The sequence below is a fragment of the Dipteris shenzhenensis genome, chromosome 21 (assembly GCF_047967505.1).
Source record: "Dipteris shenzhenensis isolate YYH24624 ecotype China chromosome 21, Dip_SZ_1.0, whole genome shotgun sequence".
Classification (NCBI taxonomy): domain Eukaryota; kingdom Viridiplantae; phylum Streptophyta; class Polypodiopsida; order Gleicheniales; family Dipteridaceae; genus Dipteris; species Dipteris shenzhenensis.
In genome coordinates, this window is record NC_141616.1 from 39,387,661 (window position 1) to 39,414,739 (window position 27,079).

The following is a 27,079-nucleotide window of genomic DNA, read 5'->3' on the forward strand; positions in this document are numbered from 1 at the left end:
GAGCTACATCAATCATTCTGTCTCCACTTTCTTAACCTTGTCCACTTCATCTTGAAGCTTATGTAAAAAAAAGATAGTGCCTCCATGGCCATGGGTGAAGAGCCAAGCATTTATTGAGTAGTAGTGAGACACAAGGATTCTGGGTAATCTACACATCGCAATTAAATTTGAAGCACACTTTACTAGCATCGGGCCTTTGATTATGTAGCTATTGAGTCTTACACTAATTGCACTTGGAGTCATTCTCCACATCTCTTCGGTTTTCTTCCATGGAGAATCCATTCTCTCAAGATGGAGGGATCAACAAAGAGGGATTTTATGAGTGATCAAGAAGGGAGAGATAGGGGGCCATAGAGGGAGGGATCAATAAGGGAGAGAGAGGGAGCAATAGAGTGACAAGGGAGGGACCAGGGAGTGGTGAGGGAGGGATTAGGGGGAGCAATAGAGAGAACAATCAATAGAGGATTCAAGGAAGTTTACTGATTAATAGAGGGAGAGGGGAGCGCAGGGAGGCTAGCTAGAAGATCAATAGAACGACCAATGGAGGGAGATCCAAAAGAAGCAAGAACCCAAAAAATCCATGCAATGTTTAGGCCGTGGAAAGTGACACAGTAGCACTCAACTTAATTTTTTGCATGAATTTAATATATTATGTTAACTTAGGCTAATCTCATTAATTTGTGAACGTGAAAGGGAGATAATTAATTGATTTCCAGGGGAGCATACTAGCTTTTTAGGTAGGTAGCATTGTGAGATCAATGAAAATGTGAGCTCTTATACAACCTTGTATCATAGGATGACAGTTAATTCATCATAGGATAGATAGTTAAAACTGTATCATAGGAGGATAGTTAACCTTGTATCATAGGATGAAAGTGAAAATTTCTAAAGTCTAAGAGGATAGATTCTCATCATAGGATGACAATTAATTCATCACATAATTCTGTTAGCGGGTTGTAGCTCTTCATTGTTTAAGTTCTATAGGGATTCAAAGTTTGAGTACTAGACATGTGCAAAAATCACAAACAAGCATGTGATCTTAGTAACACGGGAAAAGGTCAGAGTTGAGTGATTAACATGAAGTTTTGTGGATTTCCTTTAAAATGTATTTGAGCCAATTGATGCAGGAAATTTTGCTCTTGGTGCTCTTGACTCACATAAAGAATTGACATGATTTTGATTGATTTGTCACTAAATTCATCGAAGATTCATAATCTTTCAAATCGACCTCTCTTTGCTTTAGCTCCATCCATCTTCGATATGCACATCTCCTCCTCATTTTTGCTCCATGCTTTATCTTTTGATCATCAAAGTAACACAATAGAGAGGATTCTTTTATAAAGTGCCTATTCCATAGACATGTTGCCTTTGTTCATGTACCTCAGGAGGTGCTATAAAAAAGCATTTAGAGCTGAGCTTTTAAAGATACATGGAATCACATGTATACTTGAAGTAGTGTCTTGGTTAACGTATCTGAATATTGGCTCTTTTGATCCATCCATACATACATACATGCATACATATGTACAAAAGGGAGAGAGAGAGAGGAGAAAATGAGAAAGGGAGACAAAGAAGAGAAAAGAGAGAAAAGAAAGAAAAGAGAGAAAGGAAATAATTTCTACCTTAAAAAGTGAAATTTAGACTAGCTAGTGATTTTATTGCCTAAGAAGAGGTCTGAGAAGAAAAATAATCAAGCTTAGAATAGTCTTTTTGAGTAATTTTAATAGAACAAGTGATGATCTTGTTACCAAAAATTCCACATGGGATTTATAGTGAAAGCTACAATAATTAATGGTCGACCCATGTGAATAATCATAGGCTTCTTCTCTTGATTTGTTGCTCTTTTTTCCTTTCACTTGTCTTTTCTCTTTTTCACTTTCTCCCTTTCTCCCTTTTTCCTCTTGTCTCTTCTCTAGTTGACCATTTTCCTTTATGATCTCTTCTATTGTCATTCCACAATTCGATATTTGAATAAGTCCTTTCTAGTTATCTTTGTAAGAAGAAATGGAAATCTTCGTTGACTAAACATCTCTACCCCTAATGCCCTCTAAGAAGTAGATCCATAAAATTAGTACAATTTAAGGCATGTCTAGGGAGTGTGTCCAGTCTTTAAGATTCTAATAAATAAGAATCATGAAGGTCACTCTTTTGATGGTGATATCCAACAAATCTAGCAAGTAAATATATGAGAATGACTCCCAATAATTGCTTGGTGATTTGAGATTGTCACAGACAAGCCCTCACAACTATCACAATATTTAAATACAGGCTTTGCTATCAGGTGCACTATTCACTAACTTAGCAACAAACACACACAATAACACAAATATTGACCTCTAAGAAGATCCCACTAGCTAAATTTGTATATTATCGGCTCTGAAACTTCCTCCATTTCCACATCACATTTTAAGACCACCATCTTAGTCATCTGATGATCCTTCTTTCATGGACAGTCTTTCCACTGATGAGGATGAAGGCATCCAAAGCATAAGCCTTCTCTCCTTGCTTTCTCTTTTTTTTCATTCGACCAAGCCTGGGATGCCATTCCCTTTACTCCAACGAGAGTACTTGGTTTTGAAGGAGCCTGATTGGCTTGTCCACTTTACTGTGAAGTACCAGACTCCCTAATCCACCTCTTTTTAGACCCACTCTTTTTTGGGTACTCATACTAAGTTCCTCCCTGCACAAACCCACTTGGCTTGGTTATGGCATGTTCATAGTTCAAGGCTATTGCTATTGCTTCATCAAGCGTACTCGCATACTTAGCCCAAACTTCCATTTTAATTTTATCATTTAGTCCAAAAATAAAATCCTTTACTTAACTAGCTAAGGTAGTGGTTCAGATATCTCCATTACACATTCCCTAAATTTGTCAGTCTATTCTGGCATTGAAAAATTCCTCTGATGAAGGTACCTATATTGATTCCAAGCTCAGGATGCTTTGTCAAGAGGCAAGAAATGTTTTCTAAACTCTTCCTTGAACCCTTCGCGAATCCCAAGTAGTGGATCCTACACCATCCTTTTGATGTTTGATCCACTAGCTATCCACCACCGCTACCTTAGTAAACACACAATTGCTTTGTCTTTATCCATGGAGTCTCGAATATAGAGTTCAAGAGTTTAACCCTACTTGGGTTGGGTCCCTTTGTTTTACACATGCTATCCAAAAACCAAAATTTCAGCGGCGGTAATAAACCAGATATCAAATCCATAGCTATACACGCATAATCGAAAATATTCACATCCACTACACCAATAACTTTTTTCTATACTACGGAAATATATGAAATCTTCAAAATAACTACAACTATAGAATGCTGCAAACACACCAAAAAATAATTGTAGCTGTAGAATACCACAAACACACCAAAAAAATTGCAACTCCAAAAAGCTTGAAACTATACTAAGAACCAAAGGGGCTGCAAAAGTCAAATAATATAGATACAAAGGATAAGAAAGCTCCCTGGTTCAATTACTCTTGTGTAACTTCAACTAGCTTTTCAGTTATTTATTCAGTCTCCTTGTTGTAATGCAAATTGATGCAGATCCCAACTCGCTGAAAAAATGATATCACATTTCCACTAAACTATGTCATCAATGATTTGTCTACTTAATTGTCACAACTCAGGAGCATATACACTCTCCCCTCTGGATCTCATAGAGCAACAAAGGAACAATCGTTGGGGCAACTCTTAGATAGAACTCATAGAGCAACAAAGGAACAATCGTTGGGGCAACAGTCACCAACAATGACAATCCAAAAGCTCAATACAGATGCTCAGACCTTTGTCGCTGAAACCTTAACGATAGGTAAAAAACAATAATTTGAGCTAAGCATTTTTTGTAATTGTTGCCCAACTACCTTAGGAACGATGAGTACCCTTGCAAATCAGACCCAAAGATAAGTCCCAATCCTGACATCCCACTAAGTTAACCAAAAGAAGACGAATCCACTAAGTTGACCAAAATAAGATATTCGTCATTGCACATTGAATTAAAGATTGTTTGCCATATGCTTCTTGGGGAACCAATTCCCAACTTGTAGTGTGGGTTGATTGTGATGTCCAACTCTAATTGCGCAATCTTGCATGATTGCCCATTGCTTGCTTTAGACAACCAGGCAACACACAACTCTCCACTGTGGTATAGCTGTATGTGCAATTCTTCACCGCTTGCTACCAACCCTGAGGCCAGATCACCAATAGCATGACAATCTCCTACATTGCAACTTCATCAGTGACCCATACGCTCAGTGCTCTAATACCAACTAATAAACAACCAAAACAATTTCTGAGACACAAAGAGGAGAATCATGGGTGATTTGTAGGATTTTCCTTCCAGTCAAAATCATAGAGCCCCCAATCTCCCTATTCCTATTTTTGGCTTGCCTCATGGGAAGGTCTGATTGGAGGTTCTAGTTGGAGATGAGAAAATACATGTTTTAGAAATTAGCATTTTGATTTTTATGATTGGGCCAAGTTGCACTTGCTATTTGCATCCCATCTTTTTCTCCCCCTTTCTCTCTCTTTCTCTTTCTATTTGCATCTCATCTTTCTCTCCCCCCCCCTTCTCTCTCTCTCTCTCTCTCTCTCTCTCGTCTTCTTCTCTTTCTCTCCGGGTAGCAGGCCACATGAATGAAATTCATCTTGTCTTTTTACAATGGAGGCTAATCAACTTATGTTTGTCCATGGATTAATTAATTTATTTGGGTTAAAAAATTTATTTAAGCTATGTCTAAGAGGAGTGCAATTATTCAAGAGGGTAGGATTCTAACCCACAACGTTGTCTTTCCCACATGTGAGCCCTACCACTAAGCTATAGAGTGGAAGAGCACACCAAGTGCCAACTAAAATATTATAAATGGTCCCTCTTCCCTCTCACCCTTTAGTATGTGAGTTACTCTTTAAAGCCCCCTCAAATGGTGGTCCCTAGTCCCCCTCCCCCTTTAGCACGTGCCTTATTCTTTAATGCCTTGTTCTTAAGTGGTCTCCCTTTAATTGAAACTCCTCCCTTCCCCCTTGATCCCTTAGTTTAATCATGCTTCCTTTTCACCCCTCTTCTCTTTTCCACAACTAATTAATGGGAATTTTCCATTTTACAATAATGTATGGGGGGACATACTCACTAGAGGCACAATTCATAACTAGGAACACCTAGACTTAGGCCTTTACACCCATCTAGTCACACAAATCGCCCTCATTGATGACCATAACATTGAATCCCTTTGACCATATACATAAAGTGTAATGCAAATTATTTACAATTGTTGGTCCCCTAAAGGGAAAATGTCGGCTGACCCTTCTAAGGTCATGTTCTCTCAACTTGAGCATAACAATGCTGAAGGTTTCAAAATCATTGATTGTGTGCCATTTTGTAGATCTAGAAGAGGGTCGATTGATCCATGCTGTTATTGCTAGGAACAGATGGGAGTCAGAGGTTGTTGTGGGGAATACCCTCATTGACATGTATGGTAAGCGTGGTAGCCTAGATAATGTAAGGAAGTATTTGCAGAGATGCCACACCAAGATGTAGTCTCCTGGGGCTGCCATGATCAGTGCATGTGCCCAGAATGGGCTTGTCCAAGAAGCCTTGAAACAGTTCATCCAAGTGTAGGTTGAAGGTTTCTAGCCAGAAAAAGTCACCTTCTGTGGGGGTTAAAGGTCATTGTGCCTTTACCCCGGTTATGTACAATACTCAAACACATATATAAATGAATGAAAAAGAAGATTAGGGTGGTTCTGCACCCACCAAAACTTGTGTGGCTCTCTGTCTGTCTCTCTCTCCTTCTTCCGTTCTTGCTTCCATTGAGAGCACTCTCAACTGGTATCAGAGCCCGGGTGATCTAGCTGAGCGTGCGTGAATGCTTGAAGCTCAGCAGCTCTGTGGGAGGAAGGAGAAGCTTTGTGGGAAGCTTTGTGGGTGACTTTACTTGCATCCGAGTGTGCAGAGACCTTGGAGGAACCTTTGGAAAAGTCACTTTGGCTTTGCGAAGTGGTTTTGAGAGCCTGTTAAGTGGTTTCAAAGAAAAAGTCGTTTTTTGAGCTTTTCCCTGTTTCGTTCGATGACAGAGACTCCGTATTGACTTGTAGAGGCAACTATTGCTTGCTTTTGGTGTCCACATTACTTCAGAAGCTTGGCAACACCTTCATTCTTGAATCTGGGATCATTCCATTGGATTTCTGACTCACTGTGTCAGTTTCTGCATTTTTTGCCCGGGTGTTGGAACTCAAGTTTGGAGCAACCATTTGTAGATCTGTCAGTTCCGGTGGACTCAGGAGGTCCTAAAACTTCTATGTTGCTCATCATTCGCACTTCGGTGGAGTTTACAAACAGCTCTGTTTCCAAAAACGTTTTTCAGTCCGTGTGTTGGACCCAGTGATTGAGACCACGGTTTCCAAAACCGTTTGTCCCATTGCGTTCCGGACGCCCAAAAACCCCTACCTATTAGTTCTTGCGCGATTCGGTGGAGGATTTTCAGAGTTATAGATCTCTGTGTATTCGATTTCGTCTCTTTGTTATGCATTTTTCATTCTAAGGTTTTTGAAACCTTAGATTTATGCCACATGGCAGTGGATAAGTGTTGACTCCCATTTCTCACTCATCGGTTGGGATTTTGGAGTTCTGACAGAAGAGAGATATTTGCAGATTTTCTTGCTGAGTCTGATTATGCAATGCCGCCCATGTTTTGAGGCATCTCAGGTTCTATTTTCAATAGCGCTCATTACCATGGGACTATGATTTCTTGAGCATAGCTTATGCAGATCACTCTGGTTGCAGTTTGAGCAGTGTGCGCTCATTCGTGGTGTGCATTGGGTTGCAGTGGATGATTTATAGGCCATTTGGATGCATTGCGGTCCTTATTGGATGCGTTGATAGGCCCAAATTGCCTTGTGGGATGCTATTTTTATGGACGCTTTGCACATGGATGCTATTTTAAGCTGAGGGACAGCTTTGACACATTGCAGGTGATGCACTGATAGTGCTATGCTCTCTTGGATGAGATATTATTGATGCATATGCCAGTGGATGGTGTTTATGCTTGAGTCATTTGGCACTTATTGGCATTTTCTTTTGGGCCAGATTTGCTCATATGGATGCATAGTATATGCACATGAATCAGATGCATCTTTTGATGCTTTGAGCTTTGAATTTTGGTGATATTTCACTCTATTGTGGCATACACATTTGGGTGCACCTGGTATTTGGTGTGATTCTCTCTTGTATGCACTAGCATTTGGGATTTTGTTTTATTTGCATTATGGCATCCTCTTCCATGTCTGAAAAGGAGTTTTTCAACATTAAAGAGTTTGATGGGATAAACTTTTCTTTGTGGAAAGAACAGATAAGGGATGTGCTTATTCAAAAGAAGCAGATTAAACCCTTGGCATGGATTGAAGCTAAGCCTGCAAATATGTCTGAGGATGATTGGAATGAGTTGGATGCATTAGCAAAGTCTACTATTGGACTTCATCTTGCAGAGTCAGTTTATTTCACAGTAGAAATGAGCAGACTACAGAAGATTTGTGGAAGAAACTGTGTGCCACTTATGAGAAGGAAACTGCCTCTAATAAAGTTTACCTCATGAAGAGGTTGTTTGAGCTGCAGATGAAGGAAGGGGTCTCCATTGCTTCTCACTTGAATGAATTCAATATTATTTTCAGCCAGCTTCAGGCTCAGAAAATGAATTTTGATGCAGAGACTAAGGCAATATTTCTCTTATGTTCATTGCCATCCTCATGGGATACCTTCCGTACAGCTGTCAGTAACTCTGCACCTGGTGGAGTACTGAAATTTGATGATGTTGTGGGTAGCTTGTTGGCCGAGGAGATTAGACGAAAGTCTATGGATGGCAACAAGCAGGATGCAGCCTTAAATGTGCAAAGGGGTAGATCACAGTTCAGGGAGAAGTCCCAAGAAAGAGGGAAGTCACGTAGCAAATCCAAGGCACGAAACATTGAGTGTTACCATTGTGGCAAGAAGGGCCATATGAAAAAGGATTGCTACAAGCTGAAAAGAGAGCAAAAGGATAAGAAAAAGAATGCAAATTGGGGTGCAAATCAAAAGGAAGAAAGTCCAAGGGAAGACAAAGGAAAAGTGAAGATCGAGGAGATCAATGCAGTCACACATAATAGTGACAATGACGTTCTCTTCATGTCTAGTTTATCTGTAGAGTTGCTTACCACTTCAGATGATGCATATTCCCAGGATTGGATTTTGGATTCTGGTGCTTCATTCCATGTTACTCCACATAGGGAATGGTTCTCCACTTATGACAGTGGAAAGACAAGTTGTGTGCATCTTGGAAATGACTATGCATGTGACATAGTGGGAGCAGGTGACAAAGTTTTCTTTTGCAAATGGGTCTGCATTTGTTTTGAAACATGTGAGACATGTGCCTAAGCTGACCAAGAGTCTTATTTCAGTGGGTCAGCTAGATGATGCTGGTTTTCACACCACTTTTGGCTTTCAGAGTTGGAAAATTCAGAAGGGCTCTATGCTTTTGGCCAGGGGTGCCAAGTGTGGGACTTTGTATCCCTTACATGTATCAGGGGTATTTGATCATGTTGTTGCAATAACCGAGCAGCCAAGCACTTCTTTGTGGCATTGCAGGTTGGGGCACATGAGCCAGAATGGAATGAAACTCTTATGCCATTTGGGTTATGTACCGCATTTGAGTTTCTCTGATTTTGAATTTTGTGAGCATTGTCTCTATGGGAAGCAGACTAAATCAGCCCATAAAAGAAGGGGAAAGAAAGAGTTTGAAATGCTTGATTTGGTGCATTCAGACGTATGTGGTCCCATGCCTACACGGTCATTACGTGGGGCTGAATACTATGTGACATTCATTGATGATGCAACTAGGAAAGTGTGGGCTTATGCTATAGCTCGGAAGAGTGATGTGTTCTAGGTATTTCAGAAATGGCTGGCCTTGGTTGAGAATCAGTCAGGTAGAACGCTTAAATGCCTACGGACTGACAATGGTGGAGAGTATCTCTCTCATGACTTTCAGCATTTCTGTGATACACGTGGGATTAAGACGGAGCTCACATCGCCTCATACTCCAGAGCAAAATCCAGTTGCAAAAAAGATGAACCGTACCATTCAAGAAAGGTTGCAATGCATGCTTTCCAATGCAAGTATTTCTGGTGGTTTTTGGGCTGAGGCAATGAAGACTTAGTGCATGTGATCAATAGATCACCTAGTAAGAGTTTGGATGGTGGTATTCCTGAACAGGCATGGAGTGGCAAGAAGCCCTCTTACTCTCATTTGCGTATATTTGGGTGTGAGGCATATGCACATGTGCCAAAAGAGCTTCGAAAGAAGCTAGATCCTAAGTCTAGGAAATGCATCTTTCTGGGTTATGGTGAAAGTGGAGAGATGGGCTATCGTCTCTGGGATCCAGAAGCAAAGAAGATCATACGCAGCCATGATGTGGTCTTCAATGAGAAGAAGATGCATAATGCACCCATGAGGGATGTGGAAATGAGGAGAATCACTTTCCAGGATGTGAATCCACCTGCATATGTTGATAGACAACAAGCTGTCCATGCACCAAATGTGCAGGAAATGGTACCACCAAGTACTCCCACAGGTATACAATCAAGGGTAGATGATGAATCATCTATTGGTGGAAATAATGAGCCAAATGTGGCTGATATGCAAATGGGACAGCAAGCTGAAATGCCCTTGAGAAGATCATCTAGAGTGTCTAGACCACCTGATAGGTTTGTTCTAGGGGTAGACTATGTGATGCTTACTAATTGCGGGGAGTCTTCTTGCTATAGAGAGGCTATGATGCGTGAGGATCAACACAAGTGGGAGTATGCTATGCAATCAGAGATGAGTTCACTTATGAAGAATAAGACTTGGGACTTGGTTTCACATGGAAAGAAAGCATTGCCATGTAAATGGGTCTACAAAATGAAGGTCACAGGTGATGATATGCCTAGGTACAAGGCCCGTTTGGTCGCAAAAGGGTTCAAGCAAGAGAAGGGTGTGGACTTTGATGAGATATTCTCTCCGGTTGTGAAGATGACCACACTTAGATGCATTCTTGGACTAGTGGCAATGGAGCTTATGCAGATGGATGTCAAGACAGCTTTCTTGCATGGGGATTTGCATGAGGAAATTTACATGGTGCAGCCGGAAGGCTTTGAAGAAAAGGGCAAAGAGCATTTAGTTTGCAAGCTAAAGAAGAGTCTCTATGGTCTTAAGCAAGCGCCTAGAGAATGGTATCAGAAGTTTGATGCTTTCATTCGGTCCCAGGGTTTTAGAAGGAGTGAAATTGATCACTGCCTCTACACTAAAAGGGCTAAGGATAATAGCCTGATAATCTTGGCACTATATGTGGATGATATGCTATTGGCTAGCAAGAATACTTATGAGCTAGATGCATTAAAGGCCAAGTTGCATGAGGCCTTTGAAATGAAGGATTTGGGACTTGCAGGTCATATTCTTGGTATGCGCATCACGCTTGATCGGAGTAGGAAACTCCTTTGGCTTTCACAAAAAGAGTATGTTACAAAAGTATTGCAACGTTTCAATATGGAGGGGGGGAAGGCAGTGAGTACTCCATTGCCTCCATATGTGAAACTGAGTCATACATATAGTCCCAAATCAGATGAGGAAAGAGCCATGATGGCCAAGGTTCCTTATGCATCAGCAGTTGGGAGTCTTATGTATGCTATGATAGCTACTAGACCAGACATTGCATTTGCAGTGGGAGTTGTTAGCCGGTATATGGCTAATCCAGGAAAGAGGTATTGGGAGGTAGTTAAGTGCATCATGAGATACATGAAGGGTACCAAGGAGATGTGCATCTGCTTTGGTAGAGGAGACATGCGTGTACTTGGGTACACAGATTCAGACTATGCAGGGCATGTGGATAGTAGGAGATCCACTTCTGGTTATGTGTTCACCTTTGCAGGTGGTGCAGTGTCGTGGATGTCTCGCGCACAGAAGTGCGTTGCTTTGTCTACCACAGAGGCTGAGTATGTTGCAACCACAGAGGGTTGCAAGGAGGCTATATGGCTTGATCGGCTAGTGGGAGATTTGGGGATTCATACAGGTGTACCGACATTGCATAGTGATTCCATGAGTGCTATTCAGCTAGCACGGAATCCGGTCTTTCATGCAAAGACCAAACACATTGAGGTCAGGTACCATTTCATCAGGGAGGTGAGGACAAGCGCATAGAGCTTGTCAAGGTTCATACAGATGATAACCCTGCAGATATGCTGACGAAGAGTCTGCCTAGTCAGCGGTTTGAGTATTGTCGTGTATTGATGGGCATTGGATAGTATGCTCACTGGTTGTTCTCCCTTAAAGGCACATTGTCCTTTAAGCTTTAAGTGGGAGGTTGTGGGGGTTAAAGGTCATTGTGCCTTTACCTCGGTTATGTACAATACTCAAACACATATATAAATGAATGAAAAAGAAGATTAGGGTGGTTCTGCACCCACCAAAACTTGTGTGGCTCTCTGTCTGTCTCTCTCTCCTTCTTCCGTTCTTGCTTCCGTTGAGAGCACTCTCACCTTCATCTACATTCTGATTTCATGCTCACACGCTGGTTTGGTTGCTGATGGGAGACAAAACTTTGCCTTATAAATAGAGACAACTGAGTAGAAACAGTCCCCACCCCCGAAACCCTTGCCTCTCCTGCCCCCAACTAGACTACCCACTTTGTATGTGGGATTAAGCCCCTTTCACATTTGCCATTTGTCAATCTTAGGTGAGGCTCGTTAACCCTCTCCCTTCTTGCACCTTCATGCACTCACACTCATGATTGCGCACATTCTAATAACCCCCCTCAATCATGAGTCAAGTTCTAACTACCCTTGAATTCTTGTCCTCACATGCAATCTGTTGCTTTTGTTTGTCATAGGCTTCATCTTGTGCGATCCTACTTGTTACATGTTGTCTGATTAATTGGAATGCTTGATTTGTTTTTGTTGCTTGTCTGGAAGGACTTGTATCTAAAATTCATACTCTTTTTTAGTGTGAATTTTCCTTAGGAAGGAGGTCTTTGGGACACAATTGACACTTTTTTGTTTTTCCTTGTTGTGACGCGAATTTCATCATTACATGGCATCTCCATGTGTCATTGTCTGGTTGCATACTGTTCATGTGTTTGGTCGCTTTCTACCATGTGTTGCCACGTTTGACCACCTTGCTGGTCCCATGTGAAAGCTCTTTGTCTACCATTTGCTATACATGTCATGCACTACTCTTGGTGGCTATTGTCTCTACTTGTTTTGTTTAGCAGTCTTCTCCGATTAGTTGCACATGTTAGTCAAGTCTTTTTGCTTGTGCCACACCAATGTACTCTTAATTAGTCGTGTCTATTCCTATGCCAACTCAGTTACTTTGGGACCACCCACCACTGACATGCTTAGCTGTCTTTTTGCTTGGGTGGTTCCAATTTTCTCTTGATTAGTCCTGCATGGTCTTGCCTCAGCTGCTTTAGGATAGCCCATTATTATGCATGTTAGTCGTATCTCAATTGCTTTGTGATAGTCCATTGTTCTACATGTCAGTCCTATCTAGTGTGTCTAGTTCAGTTGTCCATGTCAGTGCTTCTTGGTCTACATGCATACTGTCTTGTCTACACTATTGCGCGTCCGCGAGTTTTTGTGGTCTAGCTTCTTGTAGCCTAATTTGTTTGTCAGTATTGTTTATCTTTGTCTACCCATGTAGACTTTTAGACTTTTTCCATCCGCACATTTTTCTCATCAATACATACACTTCGCTATGCATCTGTCTTTCACCCTACACTCTACTGCTTGTTGCAAGTTTTTGCTTCAGTCGACTATCTAATAAGAATCAGCCCAGACTTTTGCATGTCATTCTATAGCTTTCACATCAGTCTGTGTAGCATTTTGAGTTTGCCAGCTACTTGCGTGTCACGTTAACTCTATGGATTTTTAGTGTACCTTTGTCCATGTCATGCCGTGAATCACTATGCGACTAACTCCTCTCATTCCTCGTCTAGTCACTGCCTTGCTACCATAAGGCATTTACTAGTTCTCATGGGAAGGTAGGCAGGACCATTGGTTTTGATACCATGTTGACATTTTCAACATGTGGCAATATCCAATGATGGACCTATGTACTGACGGTGCCCCAACCCTCAACCACCTAGCTAGTCTAGGAGACATCATCCCCTTAAAAGGGTTTCAGGATATTGCAGGTCTTCTACATCAGTGCTTCATATACCTTGATATTGGACTATCTGCTTTGCATGTGGGATTAAGCTCCTTACACATTTGCTATGCATATGTCAATCTTAGGTGAGGTTTCATTAGTCCCTCGCCCTTTTTGTAGCTTCATGTTCTCACTCATGATTACACACATTCTAACAATAGTCCCCTCAATTGTATCCCTATTAGCCTCATGTAATCTGAAACAACCTAGTCCAATGAATCAAAGCCCTCACTAGTTTGGCGCAATTTTGGCACTCATGACAACCATCCCCACCCAAAGTAATTTTTCCTCAAACGTGCAAGTGCATGTAGGGTCCCTACTACTGCAAAAAGAGCCATGCATGCCACCCAAAGTCAAAAGGTCTATAAGCATTATAGCATCCCTCTTTCTCTTGTTGTATTCATTCATTTCCGCTATTTGGTATGCCATTTTTAATTGAGACCTCATCCTGAAAGGAACCTTTGGCATTTGCAATTGCAACGTCCTAACAATGTTGTTATGGGTATGAGGCCATCTTCAAAGACACTGAGGAAAATTTATCTGCATGCTAGGGCTAGCTCAATTGTCGACCAAACTGCATGAATGTACTTAAAAATTGGTAGATAATGAATGTGCTTATTATAAAGTGGAAAATGGAGTGATGAGGAAAGAAAAGGCATCGCCGTGCTATCAATGGCTCCCATGGTGGAAACTCTTGCTCATGCTGAGTAGTTGCAATTGAAGGATTCTCAATTGGCAATGTCTCATCAAATTGGACCGGATGTATGTTATCAAACTTAGTCAGGTTAGGAGATTCAGAGATGACTTGTTTGTGCCAAAAATTCCAAACTTTAAAGATTTTATGTACAAAGATCCAAACTCTTTTGGAGGAGGAATTTACAAAGTTCCAAACTCTTTCTTAATTTTGTAAGTTCTCTTGTCTTTGCACAAGTAAGAGTGCATTTATCTCTCAATTTAGTCATTTAATCTATCGATTCTAAAAAAGGGGTATAATACAAGAAAAGTACTAAAGAAACTCTGCATTGTCCTATGTTGTAGTCATTATATCTTTGAAATTTGGCTTTGGGTTGGCATTTAGGATCCTTGAATGTAGAATGCAAATTCAAAGTAGGGAGCTTCATAGTCCATTTTATTTTTAATTCTTAGGTTTATTCTATAATTGGAGTTAGTTTAGGTTAGTTGAGCTATATTTACGTGTGTGTTTGGGGTTGCATACGTGTGTGTGTGTGTGCTATATTTACGTACATGTTTAGTTTAGTTAGTTTAGGTTAGTTGAGCTATGTTTACGTGTGTGTGTGGGGTTGCATACGTGTGTGTGTGTGTGCGTGCACATGCAATTTGTTGATTATATTTGTCCTCCCATCCCCCTTATTTTATTATTATTTATTAGGAGCATCCACAATAGCCAACATTGCTAGCGATCCAAGATTGCTAGGAGCAAGAAATGAGGCCAAAGGGATAACACATCCTAAACCCCAACTAATATCCAAAATTAACTTCGACTAAAAGAAGGCAATGCAAGAGATTCGAATGATTTCCACGTGGCTTCAAGCTATGCTTGCTCTTTTCTCATGGCTTTTCCCAATTCTCTCTCTCGCTATGCCATGTCATCATATTAGTCCAAATATGATGCAACGATTGAAAGAATGCTTAGAAGCCTAAGAGGAAAAAGCATGAAGATTTATCCGGAAAAACTTCCCATAAAGTGGAAGACGATTTATCTGAAAAAATGCATGCCGTGGTTCAACAGGTTGCACAGATTTCCCTCAGAAATGCGCTGCGAGGCAATGCATTGAGCTCCCATTTTATGTGTTCTAGTCAGAAGATAGCAAGAAGGCACGCTTGAGCAAATCTGCTATTTTCTAAAGTTAAGGGATCGCGACACTTATGTGTTGAGAGTTGCAAGAGATGTTTGTCGGACTAATTGCAGCATTGAAACGGTGTGCTCAGCTAAAGCACGCCATAATGGAAGCCTTAGTAATGATTTGGGATGGGATAGGATAGCATTGTTACTAGAATTCGAAGAGATGTAGCCATGGTCTCCAAGCTCATTAATCACTTTCTACAATTTATCAGGATGTTCCATCTCAAAGACTCAGAAGAGGAAACTTTGAGGGCCTACATTCAAAGAGCTTGCCAATGTGAGAGGTGTTAACATTGGTAAGTTTTTGTTCATTGTTCAAGCATTTGCACACAGTTCGAATGCACATCAAAATTGGCCTTCGTGGCTAGTGCTCTTGTGTGCGTTCGAAAGCACTAGCCACGAAGGCCAATTTTGATGTGCGTTCGAACTGTGTGCAAATGCTTGAACAATGAACAAAAACTTACCAATGTTAACACCTCTTACGTTTTGTGATTATCCTTAGTTTTTAAAGGAATTTCTAAAATTCTTAACCTCTACTTCTATATGGCTGTTGGCTTTTCAGCTTTTAGCTTGTGTGTGCTTTTTACCCCCCTCCAACATGGCCATAAATCAATTTAGGGGCTCCACTCCCTCCATGCTTGAGCTCTCCCTAAAACGATTGCCTTGGATTCCTCCAGCTACAAGTCTTCAAGTCACTTCAAGCTTTTCAGTCGCTCATCTAGGTCTCGCGTGTTCGTTTGTGAGCAAGGCACTAAAGCCGATTCCCCTGTTAATTGATGCTGAAGCCGTTGCCAGGAAAAAAATTGCTATCCAGAACGCCGTTTGCCAGAAGAGCACGTTCGCTTGTAAAAAAAAATTAGTTTTCCTATTGAAAGGGCTTTATGCCAGCCAAATGGGCTTTATGCCTGCTGCTGAAGAGATTGTCGTCTACTCGATATGATTATAAAAATAAAGCAAAAAAAACTCCAGAAAGTTGACATCAAAACTTTGCAGGTATCATTCGTAAAACGTAAAAGGAAAAATAACGCCTATTTACCTTTTAGTTTTAAATTATAGTTTTTTTAAATAAAACGCAGTGGCTTTGCAGTCCGTGTGAGAGCATGCAAATAACTATAGAACCTTGGCAAAGCCTAATGGATCTTGCAAGTCCTTAAAGCGTTTCTTTTTTATTATTTCTTACTAAACAATCGATAGTGTCTAAAGACCTGTAAAACCCACAAGTTAGAGCCAAGTGCTTTTGTGCATACATGCACCCTTGTAAAGATTAGGCTATCTACGAACGAATTTTTCAATGGAAAGCATATGGGAATGTTGAACGCCAACGCTGATGGAAGGCTACTTGATCATCTTCCATGTTGGGGACCATGACTTTTTTGGAGTGGAAGAGGAGGTTGGTGAGACAATGTGCAAGTAGCCATGGGATTACACTCTGTTACTTGCATTCTTTTGCATATCTATCACGGGGACATGAAATCAATCAATAAATTGTTGGATGAAAGAATGAATGTGAGGTCGATGCTTGAGTGTGTCCTATATGCCATGTTGGCAAATAGGACATACATAGAGCTTGGAAAATGTCTTTGTAGATTAGCAAACCATCCCATTATCATGATGAATGATGAATATCTTTGTAGATTAGCAAACCAACTCTCTCTCTCTGTGTGCATGCGCGTGCATGCGTGTGTGTGGTGTGTTGTGGTTGGCCAAAATTCAAAACCGTGTTCGAATTCACACGTTTGATTTGGAATCCAGGTGTTGTTGACGTGCAATCTGCAATTCGGGAACTAAGACTTGAACTTGAAATCGAGAATCTGGGATTCGAGAGTTTGAAATCTGGTTTTGGAGAATTCGAGACTGACTTTGTGTTCCAAGTTTTAGGTCTCACATTAAAGTCAAAAATGTTGATGTGGGATTTGGAAGTCAAGAAATCCAGAGTGCTCACATGGAAGTTGAAAGTGAGGAATCCATGATTTGGGTGAGTGGGGAAGGGAGAAAGGACATATACATACATACTTACGTGCATATGTACGCGCACACACACAGATATTTTAGATATATATATAGATAGAGAGAGAGAGAGAGAGAGAGAGAGAGGAAGCAAAAGGAGGTCGTAAAACAAATATGCATTGTTGCATCAAAATGTGCCATACATGGAATTGCATATGGTTCCCTCCACTATACCCCTTTTGGCCCTTTTAGGCCTAAACAATCCTTAGTTCAATAAGTCCTAATCCTCACTAACTTGGCCTAGTTTTGGCCTTCGGTATAGGTCCTTGAAGAGACATGTCATGGAAATATGTGAAATATGAAAATGATGTTTATCAATTAAAGTTGGAGTAAAACTGTTGTGTTTTACATTGAACAAGGTTTACATGGATGGTGACAAAATGCATGCAAGCTTTCATAGGAATAGCTTTCTCAACCATGTTAGCTCACATGCAGCCATTATTGCACCTCTGTACTCAGCCTTAATACTAGACAATACATTGTTGGTTGCTTCTTACTGCTCCAAGTGACCATGCACTCAAAACTGAATGCATAGCCACTAGTCAATCTTCTGTCATAAGAGTTACCTGCCCAATCTGCATCAGCATATCTAAAAAACTCTATGGTTGTACCATATATATAAAATAGACCATAATTCAGTGTAGCCTTTGCATTTTGTAGCATCCTTTGTGCTGCATCCAAACGTGGCTTCCTTGGTTGCTACATAGACTAACTCATCACTCCTATATCATGACATATATTTGGCCTAGTCGAGGCATCATAGAATAAAATTCCAACTAACTTCCTATACATGGTTGGATTCTCCAACCTCTCCAACAGCAGGCCGTAACTTTGAATTCACTTCCATTGGTGTGGCAGCTGGCTAGAATGCAGCCGTCTGAAATTTTTGGAGCATGTCCAATCTCTATTGCTGCTGTAACATCCATACACCATGAGGAGTATGAATCACTTTAATTCCTAAGAAGTAACTTAGCTCACCAACGTCCTTCACATCAAATTCCACGTAGAGCATGGCCTTTGCATGTGTCATTTCAATTGCATCACTCCTAGTAATTATTAAGTCATCCACATAGATAACTATCACCACCATTCATGTACTTGTCTTTTGCACATACAAGGAATGATTAGCCTCACTGGTTAGAAATCATGCATCCTCTCACAAACTTTCTTATCTTGACCTTCTTGTCACACTTTAATGATAATTCCTACACACACTCTGACCTTCTTTTCACTTACTGATCAGAAGTCACTGCTCTTCCAGTTGTCGAAGTTGGTCGCTTACTGCATGGCTTGATCACCAAGGCATACACCTCCTTAGCATCAGATCTCCGCCTCCTATGAAACCCTAGTATCACAAATCTCACTTCCAAGCAAACCACCATCACATAGCTTTCCAGATACGCAGCGGTGGCTCTGATACCATGTTAGAAAAATCTAGACCCTTTGGCTAGTTTCTCCACACAATGGAAATAGTAAGTAGATAAGTGTGTGCAACGAAAGAATCATAGAGAGGAGAAGAGAATGCTGTAATTCAAAACTTCAACGTTATGTGTCCACATAGAATCACAAACACCAAACTCAGGAGACAGACGACAGTAGAGCAGTTCAAAAATGCCTCAGAATACATTGTACAAATCTGAATCAAACACTTTCAAAGAAAGATTCACCAAAGATCCCAAAAGATGCAGCAAGCCGCTGCTCTATGGTCAGCACAAACTCTGCCCCTACTTCTGTCCTTGCACTCCCTTGGTTGCATGCTCCTTGGTGAGCTTCAGTGGGCTTTTGTAGTGCTAATTCCTTGGACAGCACCCTCCCATGGACGTGCACTCTTCTACTTGCTGTATGTACTCCCAATCCTCCTGAGTGCAGCAGAAACAATTCAAATAAGAGGCCAGTGGTTCTCATAAATGTCACCAATGATACTTCCATAATTACACTTCAGAGAAGACATGACGTAGTCTGCATCCTTGACAAGAATAAATTACTACTCTGTTATTGATATACGAGTGCACAGTCAACACAACCCAGAGGTTTTTGACAGCTCATATGGGTGATCCCCTTAGGGTTATCGATTAGGGCAACACATTAGTGAGTTTCTCAATGTACTCACATCACCATGTTTCTTTGCATCATCAGATATGTCCCATGACACACACTGCAAATCTATCGCATAAATATATTTTGTTCTGACATGTCTTGTATGCTCCTATATCACTCTGTCCAGGCTTCTTCCATGATTTACCTCAACGTTCTTCTCGCTTTCCTGCGTGTGAGCATCTGCATAAATGTTAAACATTGACACATAAGCTGGACCATCCTTTTCATCCAATTGGACGGCGTATTCAAAGGCCCTCATTCCAAGCTCCACATCACCCCACTTTCGACTAGCACCCAACACAGTATGCCAGACCACAAGATTCGGATGGAAAGGCATTTTCTTCAACACCAATATTGCCTCCTCTAATTGACCTGCTCGTCCAAGGAGATCAATCATGCAACCAAAGTGCTCAATAGTTGGAGTCATGCCATAGCCTTTGGTCATGGCCTCAAAGTACTTCTGGCCCTTTTCCACTAGACCCGTGTGACTGCATACAGTAAGAACAGTAAGGAATGTGACCCTGCTTGGGTTTAGACCTTCCCCTCTCATTCTCTCAAACATATGGAAAACAATTTCACTCTCTCCTAACTGGGCATATCCTGTGATTAGTGTGTCCCACGAGACCTCATCTCGAACAAGGAGCTTGTCAAACGCTTCCCTTGCATTTGTAAGGGAGCCACATTTGGCATACATATCGACCAGGGTGCTACCAACAATAGGATCTCTTTCTAACCCCTTTCTGGCAATCTCAGCATATATTTCCTGGCCCATATCTATGACACCTATGCTGCCACAAGCTTTTAAGCTGCAAACAAAAGTGAGGACATCTGGAGAGACACCCTCCAGTTGCATCTGTTCAAAATGGTTCAGTGCTTCCTCAGCAAGCCCATGTTTGGCATATCCTGTGAGTAGCGCAGTCCACGAGACTACATCTTGAACTGAAAGCTTATCAAATACTTCCCAAGATTTTGCAAGCAAGCCACATTTGGCATACATATCAATCAACATGTTGCCAACAAAAATGTCTCTTTCCAACCCATGTCTAGCAATCTCTTCATGTAGTAGATGACCTTTGGCTATTGCTCCTATGCTGGCACAAGCCTTCAAGGTGCAAACAAATGTAAGAGCATCTGGAGTGACACCCTCTAGTTGCATTTGTTTCAAGCAGTTGAGCGCTTGCTCACCAAACCCATGTTTGGCATATCCTGTGATTATCATAGTCCATGAGACCACATCCTGAACTGAAAGCCTGTCAAACACTTCCCGTGCTTTTACAAGTGAGCCACACTTTGCATACATATTGACCAAGGTGTTGCCAACAAGAGGATCTCTTTCCAACCCCTTTCTTGCTATCTCTACATGTGTTTCTTGGCCCATGTCAATAGCTCCGACACTGCAGCAAGCTTTCAAAATGCAAAGAAATGAACAGAAATCTGGAGAGACGCCCTCCAGTTGCATCAGTTTGAAACACTTCAGCACTTCCTCTGTAAGCCCATGATCAGCATATCCAGCAAGTAGTGCATTCCATGAGACCGCATTGGGGATTGGAAGCCTGTCAAACGTTTCCCTTGCTTCTTGAAGCAAGCCACATCTAGCATACATATCAACCAAGCCACTGCCAACAAAAAGATCTGTTTCCAAACCCTTTCTAGAAGCCTCAGAGTGTAATTCTCGGCCCTTGTCTGTTGCTCCAATGCTGCCACAAGCTTTCAAACTGCAAACAAATGTACGAGCATTTGGAGAGACACCCTCCAGTTGCATCTGTTCAAGAAAGTTCAGTGCTTTCTCACAAAGCCCATGTTCCACGTATCCTGCTATTAGTGCTGTCCACAAGACTACATTTCGGACTGGAATCTTATCAAAAGCTTTCTGTGCTTTTGTAAGCATGCCAAATTTGGCATGCATATCAACCAAGGTGCTGCCAACAAAAATATCACTTTCGAAGCCCTTTCTAGCAATCTCAACGTGTATTTCATGGCCTACGTCTATGGCCCCTACACTTCCACAAGCTTTCAAGATGCAAACAAACGTGTGAGCATTTGGAAAGATGCCCTCAAGTTGCATTTGTTTGAAACACTTCAATGCTTCCTCACCAAGGCTGTATTCAGCATATCCTGCAATCAGTGCAGTCCACATCACTACATCTCGAACTGGAAGCTTGCTAAATACTTCACTTGCTTTTGGAAGAAAGCCACATTTGGCATACATATCGACCAAAGTACTGCCTACATAAAGATCTCTTTCCAGCCCCTTTCTGGCAATCTCAGCGTGCATTTCTTGGCCTCTTCCCCCATCTTTCAGCCTAGCACAAGCCATGAGGAGGGCCACAAATGTATAGTTGCTAGGATGTACACAGTCCTCTTGCATTTGCTGGTACAGGTGGAGGGCATGCTGTGAATCCCCAGAATCAATAAACCCTGTAATTAGACAAGTCCAAGAATACACATTCCGATCAACCAACCTGTTGAAAACCACCTGAGCATCGCACATGCTTCCGCATTCCAACAACATTGGGACAAGATAGTTCCCAAGACATCTATGAGCTTCTAGCCCACTTTTGCAAATGTAGCCATGCAAGCGCTTAGCGTCAGCTAGATTTTTCTTTTTTCTGCACTTCTGCACGATGCACGTAAACTCATCAGCCGAAGGCAACCCGGGCATCCGTTCCAAAGTTGAGAGTAAATCCTCTATGCTAAGCGTCTCCCAGCCACAATTCTGTCGCAGTTCCTGGGCAGACCCAAAGCTGCCCTTGCCATACTCCTCCAACAAGCCATAATCTTCCGAGTTTAACCGGGTCTGGCCACCGGATGATTCGGCCCCGTGCAGTCCCCTGCTTTCGGACTCCTGCATGCCTTTAATCCAACTTGGATTGTACCATCCGTCTATCCAAAGCAACTCCTTGGTAACTTTATGCTTGAAATCTGGAGACCATGGGCTTGTCTATGAAAATTCACAACATACTCGTCAGCCTAAGCTTTTTATCTGTGTGAATCATTTGTCCAGATGCGTCGCACACTTACTTTGCTATTTCGATTGTCCCACCACTGGGAGGGATCCATGAAGTACTCTTGCCATAAGCGCTCGGTACTTGAGATACCTGCAAAGCATAACATCGATGAAAACGAAACGCCAGACATGGAGGCCTGTCATGCAATACCTGAACATTTGCAAGTACGTACTTCTAGCAGAGCGAACAGAAGAATCGTGGACTACCGCTTCCGCCCGGCTTGATAGCCTGCGCACATGGGCTACCAACGATTGTTTTATGGGCTGTAAATTGCTGAGGAAAACGTCCCAGACACCTGAACGAAGCCACGATTCCATCGTGTCGCTGCGGCTCGAGTTAGCAATCTACCAACGAGTCCAATAGTCACCCAGTCCACCGTGTTGCTTGTTCACGAGGTTTCAAATTTTTGAATGTTTTTCTCAGGAGGAAAGACAAAGGACAAAAAGAATGTAGAAAATTGTGAAAATTCTACAATGAGAACTAGATTTGGGGAACTCGAAATAAAAGGGGAAAAATCTTTTGGCGAGCTTTTTAATGTGAGCTTTTTTACAATTTCCTTTGTTTTTGCGAGCTTTTTTTAGAAATCCATACATGTTTTTGTTATAAGAAAGCTGGGGAGGTTAGAAAGAGGGGGAGAGGATATAGGATATGTTCATTTTCATAGCATGTGGAAGGGGTGGAAGAGTGTATACTATGCAGAAGGGGGGGGGCGAATATGAGTGGCAGTAAGAGGCAAAAAATTATGGAAGATATGTCCATATTCAAAGTAGAAGGGAGTAACTATGGGAGATATGTCCATTTTAAAAGTGTATAATTTGAAACTTTTGACCTCATATTTGGATTCCTCGTCGAATTCCGGTCATTTTGAGTACCAACATGACCATATTCCGATAAAAATTGGAAAAATGGTGTTTTTGTCATTTTGGCCTGTTTTGAGTCTGCGCTAGTGGCCTGTTTTGGGCCTGTTTTGAGTCTGCGCTAGCGCAGACTCAAAACAGGCCCAAAACAGGCCAAAATGACAAAAACACCATTTTTCCAATTTTTATCGGAATATGGTCATGTTGGTACTCAAAATGACCGGAATTCGACGAGGAATCCAAATATGAGGTCAAATCTATCAAATTATACACTTTGAAAATGAACAAATTTCCCATATGCTCTCCCTTCCCCTTTACATTTAGTAGATGAACATAAGTTTCACATTCCTCATCCTCTCTCTCCTCCTTGCACTCCTCTTTTCATACCTTATAAGTTCCCTCTCTAACTATGATAATGAATATATGTTCCAACTCCCCTCCCCTCCCTTCTCCATGCCACTTTACCCATGCGACCATCCCTCCCCTTTTCCTTTATCTCCCCTCCCCCCCCCTCTCTCCTCTTAACTGCAACCATAACCCAAACTTTCCACCCACCCCACTCCATGAAACCCCCCCTCCCCCTCTCTCTCTCTCAGGTGAATGAAAAGCTCACAATATTCATGAAAATTGAAAAAAAGCTCATGACAAAAAGCTCACCAAAAAATCACACCCAAATAAAAGCTGAATCCTACTATTTTATCAATTGTTTAAAGAAAAAAGAGAATGAGTAAAATCATGAACATGAGACGCGACACACACACAGGGTCCATTAGGACCCGATCCTCCCTACAAATGTCAGGTGTGGTGATTTATTATTGATTTTGTGATGTGGAAGCTGAAGTCCAACAAATACATGAGTAAGGCGATACAATAACACATTGTAGTGTTTACACTATTGTCACATGGATTACAACCATATGAATAAAGGTGTAGTCATCCTTCAATGTTGCATCCATCTTAGATTTCCTTGCATTAAACGAGAGGAATGTTATAAGATTTCATATTGAAAACAAGAAATTTTGAATGGACCAGTAATTGAAAATATTTATATTATAATATATAATATATAATTATTATAATCACACATAGTGTGGGTGGGGAGGCAGCGCGCTTCTTTCCCCAAAAAGTTATAATCTGAGGGAACGGGTCCTACCTTAGGTGTCGAGATAACATCGAGAATATAAACGTTGAGAATATTAGCATCGAGGATAAGTCTCGTGAATGGATAAGAAACTGGCATATTACTTGAATGTCAATACTCGTAATCGTAGTCGAATGACGAGAGACAATATCCAAAAAAGTTGCCAATGTGATCCTGAGAGGATCTGTGTGTGTCCTTGAGCGCGATGATTCCAACATTCTCAGATCCTTCAGTAGACTCTAGACAACACAAAAAAACGACTATCATTAGAGGAAGTCTGAAGTAGAGCACGTAACATTCTCACTCTCCACTTCCAGCGTTACGTGCCTCTCCAACATTGGGAAAATGGGAGTTTGATCACTGTAGTAAGTTGAGCTTTTAGGCTTGTGAGAGTAGAGCATAAGGTCATCGTGAGGCTCTCCAAAGCTTCACATGCCAATAACCCCAACTTGCAAATCCAGTAGACCATCTCTTCAAATCGAATAGGTATATAGTCTTTTTATTGTGAAAAGCACCTATATGCTTTTAGTGCTTTAGTCAAAAGCTTAGCTTTTACATCAAACTAAATCAAGGGCATAAGATAAAGGGCTTAGATTCAAACGAAATCAAGGGCATAAGATAAAGGGCTTAGATTCATGACAAGTGGCTCAAGGGGGTGTGAGAAAACTTAAACATCTCCCTAGGCTGCCTGCTGTAAAAAATATTTTTTCACTAAGCAGCCTAGGGGGTTCGTAAACCATGTGTCACATTTGTAAGCCTTGATCTTCCATTGATTTAAGGGCCAGAATCTCCTTCCAAATTTGCAAAAGTATAGGAAGTCCTTCTCTTGCCACATCATTTGAATGCCTACTTGTGAAGATCTGAATTTCAATGTGGTTTGGCTAAGTGCAACGACATAGGATGCTAGCGCCCCAACCATGTGATACACTAAGGCTTCGGGAGCCTTGAAGAAGCATGTCACCTAGCAAACCTTTGAGTGAACCAAGCAACACTTAGGGAATCAAGAAGTGACAGCACCCAGCCCTCTCATAATAAGGTGAAGACGTATGTTGATCATTTCGAACTGCAACTATGGAGTTAGATCAGCCAACACAAGCGCAGCCTTCTTGTGCGAATCAACCATCTCCATCCTGGCTCTTCAGGTAATCAACGTTTATTACCATGTGGGTAGAGACGTACGAAGGTTTAGACCACACTTGCATCCCCTTCATAATCGTTGCTATCATGCAACTATCGCTTTTGCTGTTTTATGTTTGTGATGTCGTGCATTGACTCGAGCAAAGATGTTATATCTAGGTGATGTGTGATGTGAATTCGGCTTTGCTTGTAGGAACTCTCATTCATCAGACTTCAATGGACCTTAAAGACTGGTTGGATGCTCACATGATTCAAAAGCTCATCAAGGTGAAATTTCTCTTTACGAGTTCCAGCAACATAGATATAGTGATAAACAAAACAGATATCGAATACAAGTTTGTTCTTGGGTCATTCCTTGTAATGAGGATGAGGAAGCATCTTATCTTAATTGGTAGATCACACATACTAGTACAACGAATCTCCCTATTCATGAAGACCCAGCACACTTCTCCCAATATGTTGACTCACACAAAAGCAAAAGCAAGCTTAGAGCCACTATAGGTACGCTTCTCAATAGGCATCTTGGGTTGTCAATGTCCATATCATTCGTTGCTTGCTTTCAATTCATGAATCCGCAGTGATTCCTCATATTGCATCGCAAATGATTCAACACATCCGACTGTCTGTTGCTCGGCACAAATCAACCAGTCTATGTCCATCCAAGAAAAGTTCAGTCAATTCTTCGTTCGCTTAAAAAATAAGCACCTTAATATCATAAAATTGCTACCATGGACGAATGTCAAGGAGAGCTTCTTCGATCTTAGCCCTGATACTCGAAGATGTAGCTTGTCAGTTTGGATATTGATCCAAGTAAGTCTAGCATGATCCATTTGGTCCGTCTCTAGTATCATTTTCTACTTCATCGTATCTCTATTGGGGATGCAACTACTTTATATTTTTTACTAGAGTATGTGCAGAGACCAAAGAAGCAAAGTGCAGTTCCGATTCCGACATGAAATTTTGGGGAGGCCTAGCTGATGAGGATGACAGTTGCCTCACTGTTCGCTTTTTTGTGCCCAAAGATTTTGGCAAGCCAGGAGCCACATTTTACAATGATCACACTTTTCTAAACGTGAACTTTGGAAGTGATCTATGCTACAGAGAAATAATGGAGTTTCGGGAGTTGCTCTAGTTCGATGCACTCTGTATCAACCAGAGGGATAATGAAGAAAAGAATAGAGAGATTTGCAATATAATGGGAGCTTATAATGCAAACAGTAAAAGTTGCTATGTCTTAATACACGAAGTTGCTCAAGGACATGAGCTTTGGAGAAGTAATGTGAAGAGTTTGCTAAAAGATGAGATTCCATGATGGTTTCCTCTCCAAAGATGCAAAAATTTGCATCCAAAAATATCCGCTCTTGGAACACACATGCACTCAAACAATCCTTGCTACTTCATCTCGAAACTTTTGCCTCAAAACCTTGCTGAACTGTAATCCTAGCTATAATCTAGCATTTGAACAACAACAACCTTCCTACCATAGCCTTGCTTCACCTCTTGAGTCCAAAAGAAGCTGGGGAGCTGCATAAAGAGGTATTTCAAGAGGTAGCCTGGGGGTTAGGATTCAAGTTCAATTTCGAGTTAGTAGTTACGTGCTTGATGACAAAAGTGCTGCCTACCACAATTCTAGTTTTAGTGGTGTTGCAAGTTCATTGTATATACTTTATAGGTTTTCTTTGAAGAGTGCTCTACATGTTCATTCTTGAATCACGTAGGGACACCCACTTGCCCACATGCACCTATGTTTCCATGTGTGAATTAG

The 27,079-nt window shown here is 41.3% G+C and overlaps 1 protein-coding gene across 2 annotated transcripts; it reads right to left on the bottom strand.

Annotated features, from left to right (window-relative positions):
- Window positions 1-18,672: 18,672 nt before the first annotated feature.
- Window positions 18,673-22,599, bottom strand: LOC147888840 (pentatricopeptide repeat-containing protein At4g39530-like). Of its 2 annotated transcripts, XR_015542988.1 has the most exons (4): window positions 22,352-22,599; window positions 22,193-22,269; window positions 19,185-22,112; window positions 18,673-18,933 (listed from the first exon to the last, which is right to left on the bottom strand). XR_015542988.1 is itself a non-coding variant. In XM_087392206.1 (3 exons), exons 1-3 carry the CDS (start codon window positions 22,494-22,496, stop codon window positions 19,281-19,283), a joined length of 3,054 nt encoding a protein of 1,017 aa, XP_087248332.1. In that variant the 5' UTR covers window positions 22,497-22,599; the 3' UTR covers window positions 18,673-19,280. The 2 variants fall into 2 exon arrangements, 1 of the variants encoding a protein (XP_087248332.1); XM_087392206.1 differs by having other exon boundaries at window positions 18,673-22,112.
- Window positions 22,600-27,079: the final 4,480 nt, after the last annotated feature.

Excerpts from the sequence above, each read along its gene's own strand:
- LOC147888840 (XM_087392206.1), bottom strand. The coding sequence starts at position 22,496 with ATGGAATCGTGGCTTCGTTCAGGTGTCTGGGACGTTTTCCTCAGCAAT. Across the intron at positions 22,270-22,351 it reads TTCTGTTCGCTCTGCTAGAA|GTATCTCAAGTACCGAGCGC; the intron begins GTACGTACTTGC and ends TATGCTTTGCAG. Across the intron at positions 22,113-22,192 it reads GGGACAATCGAAATAGCAAA|ACAAGCCCATGGTCTCCAGA; the intron begins GTAAGTGTGCGA and ends GAATTTTCATAG.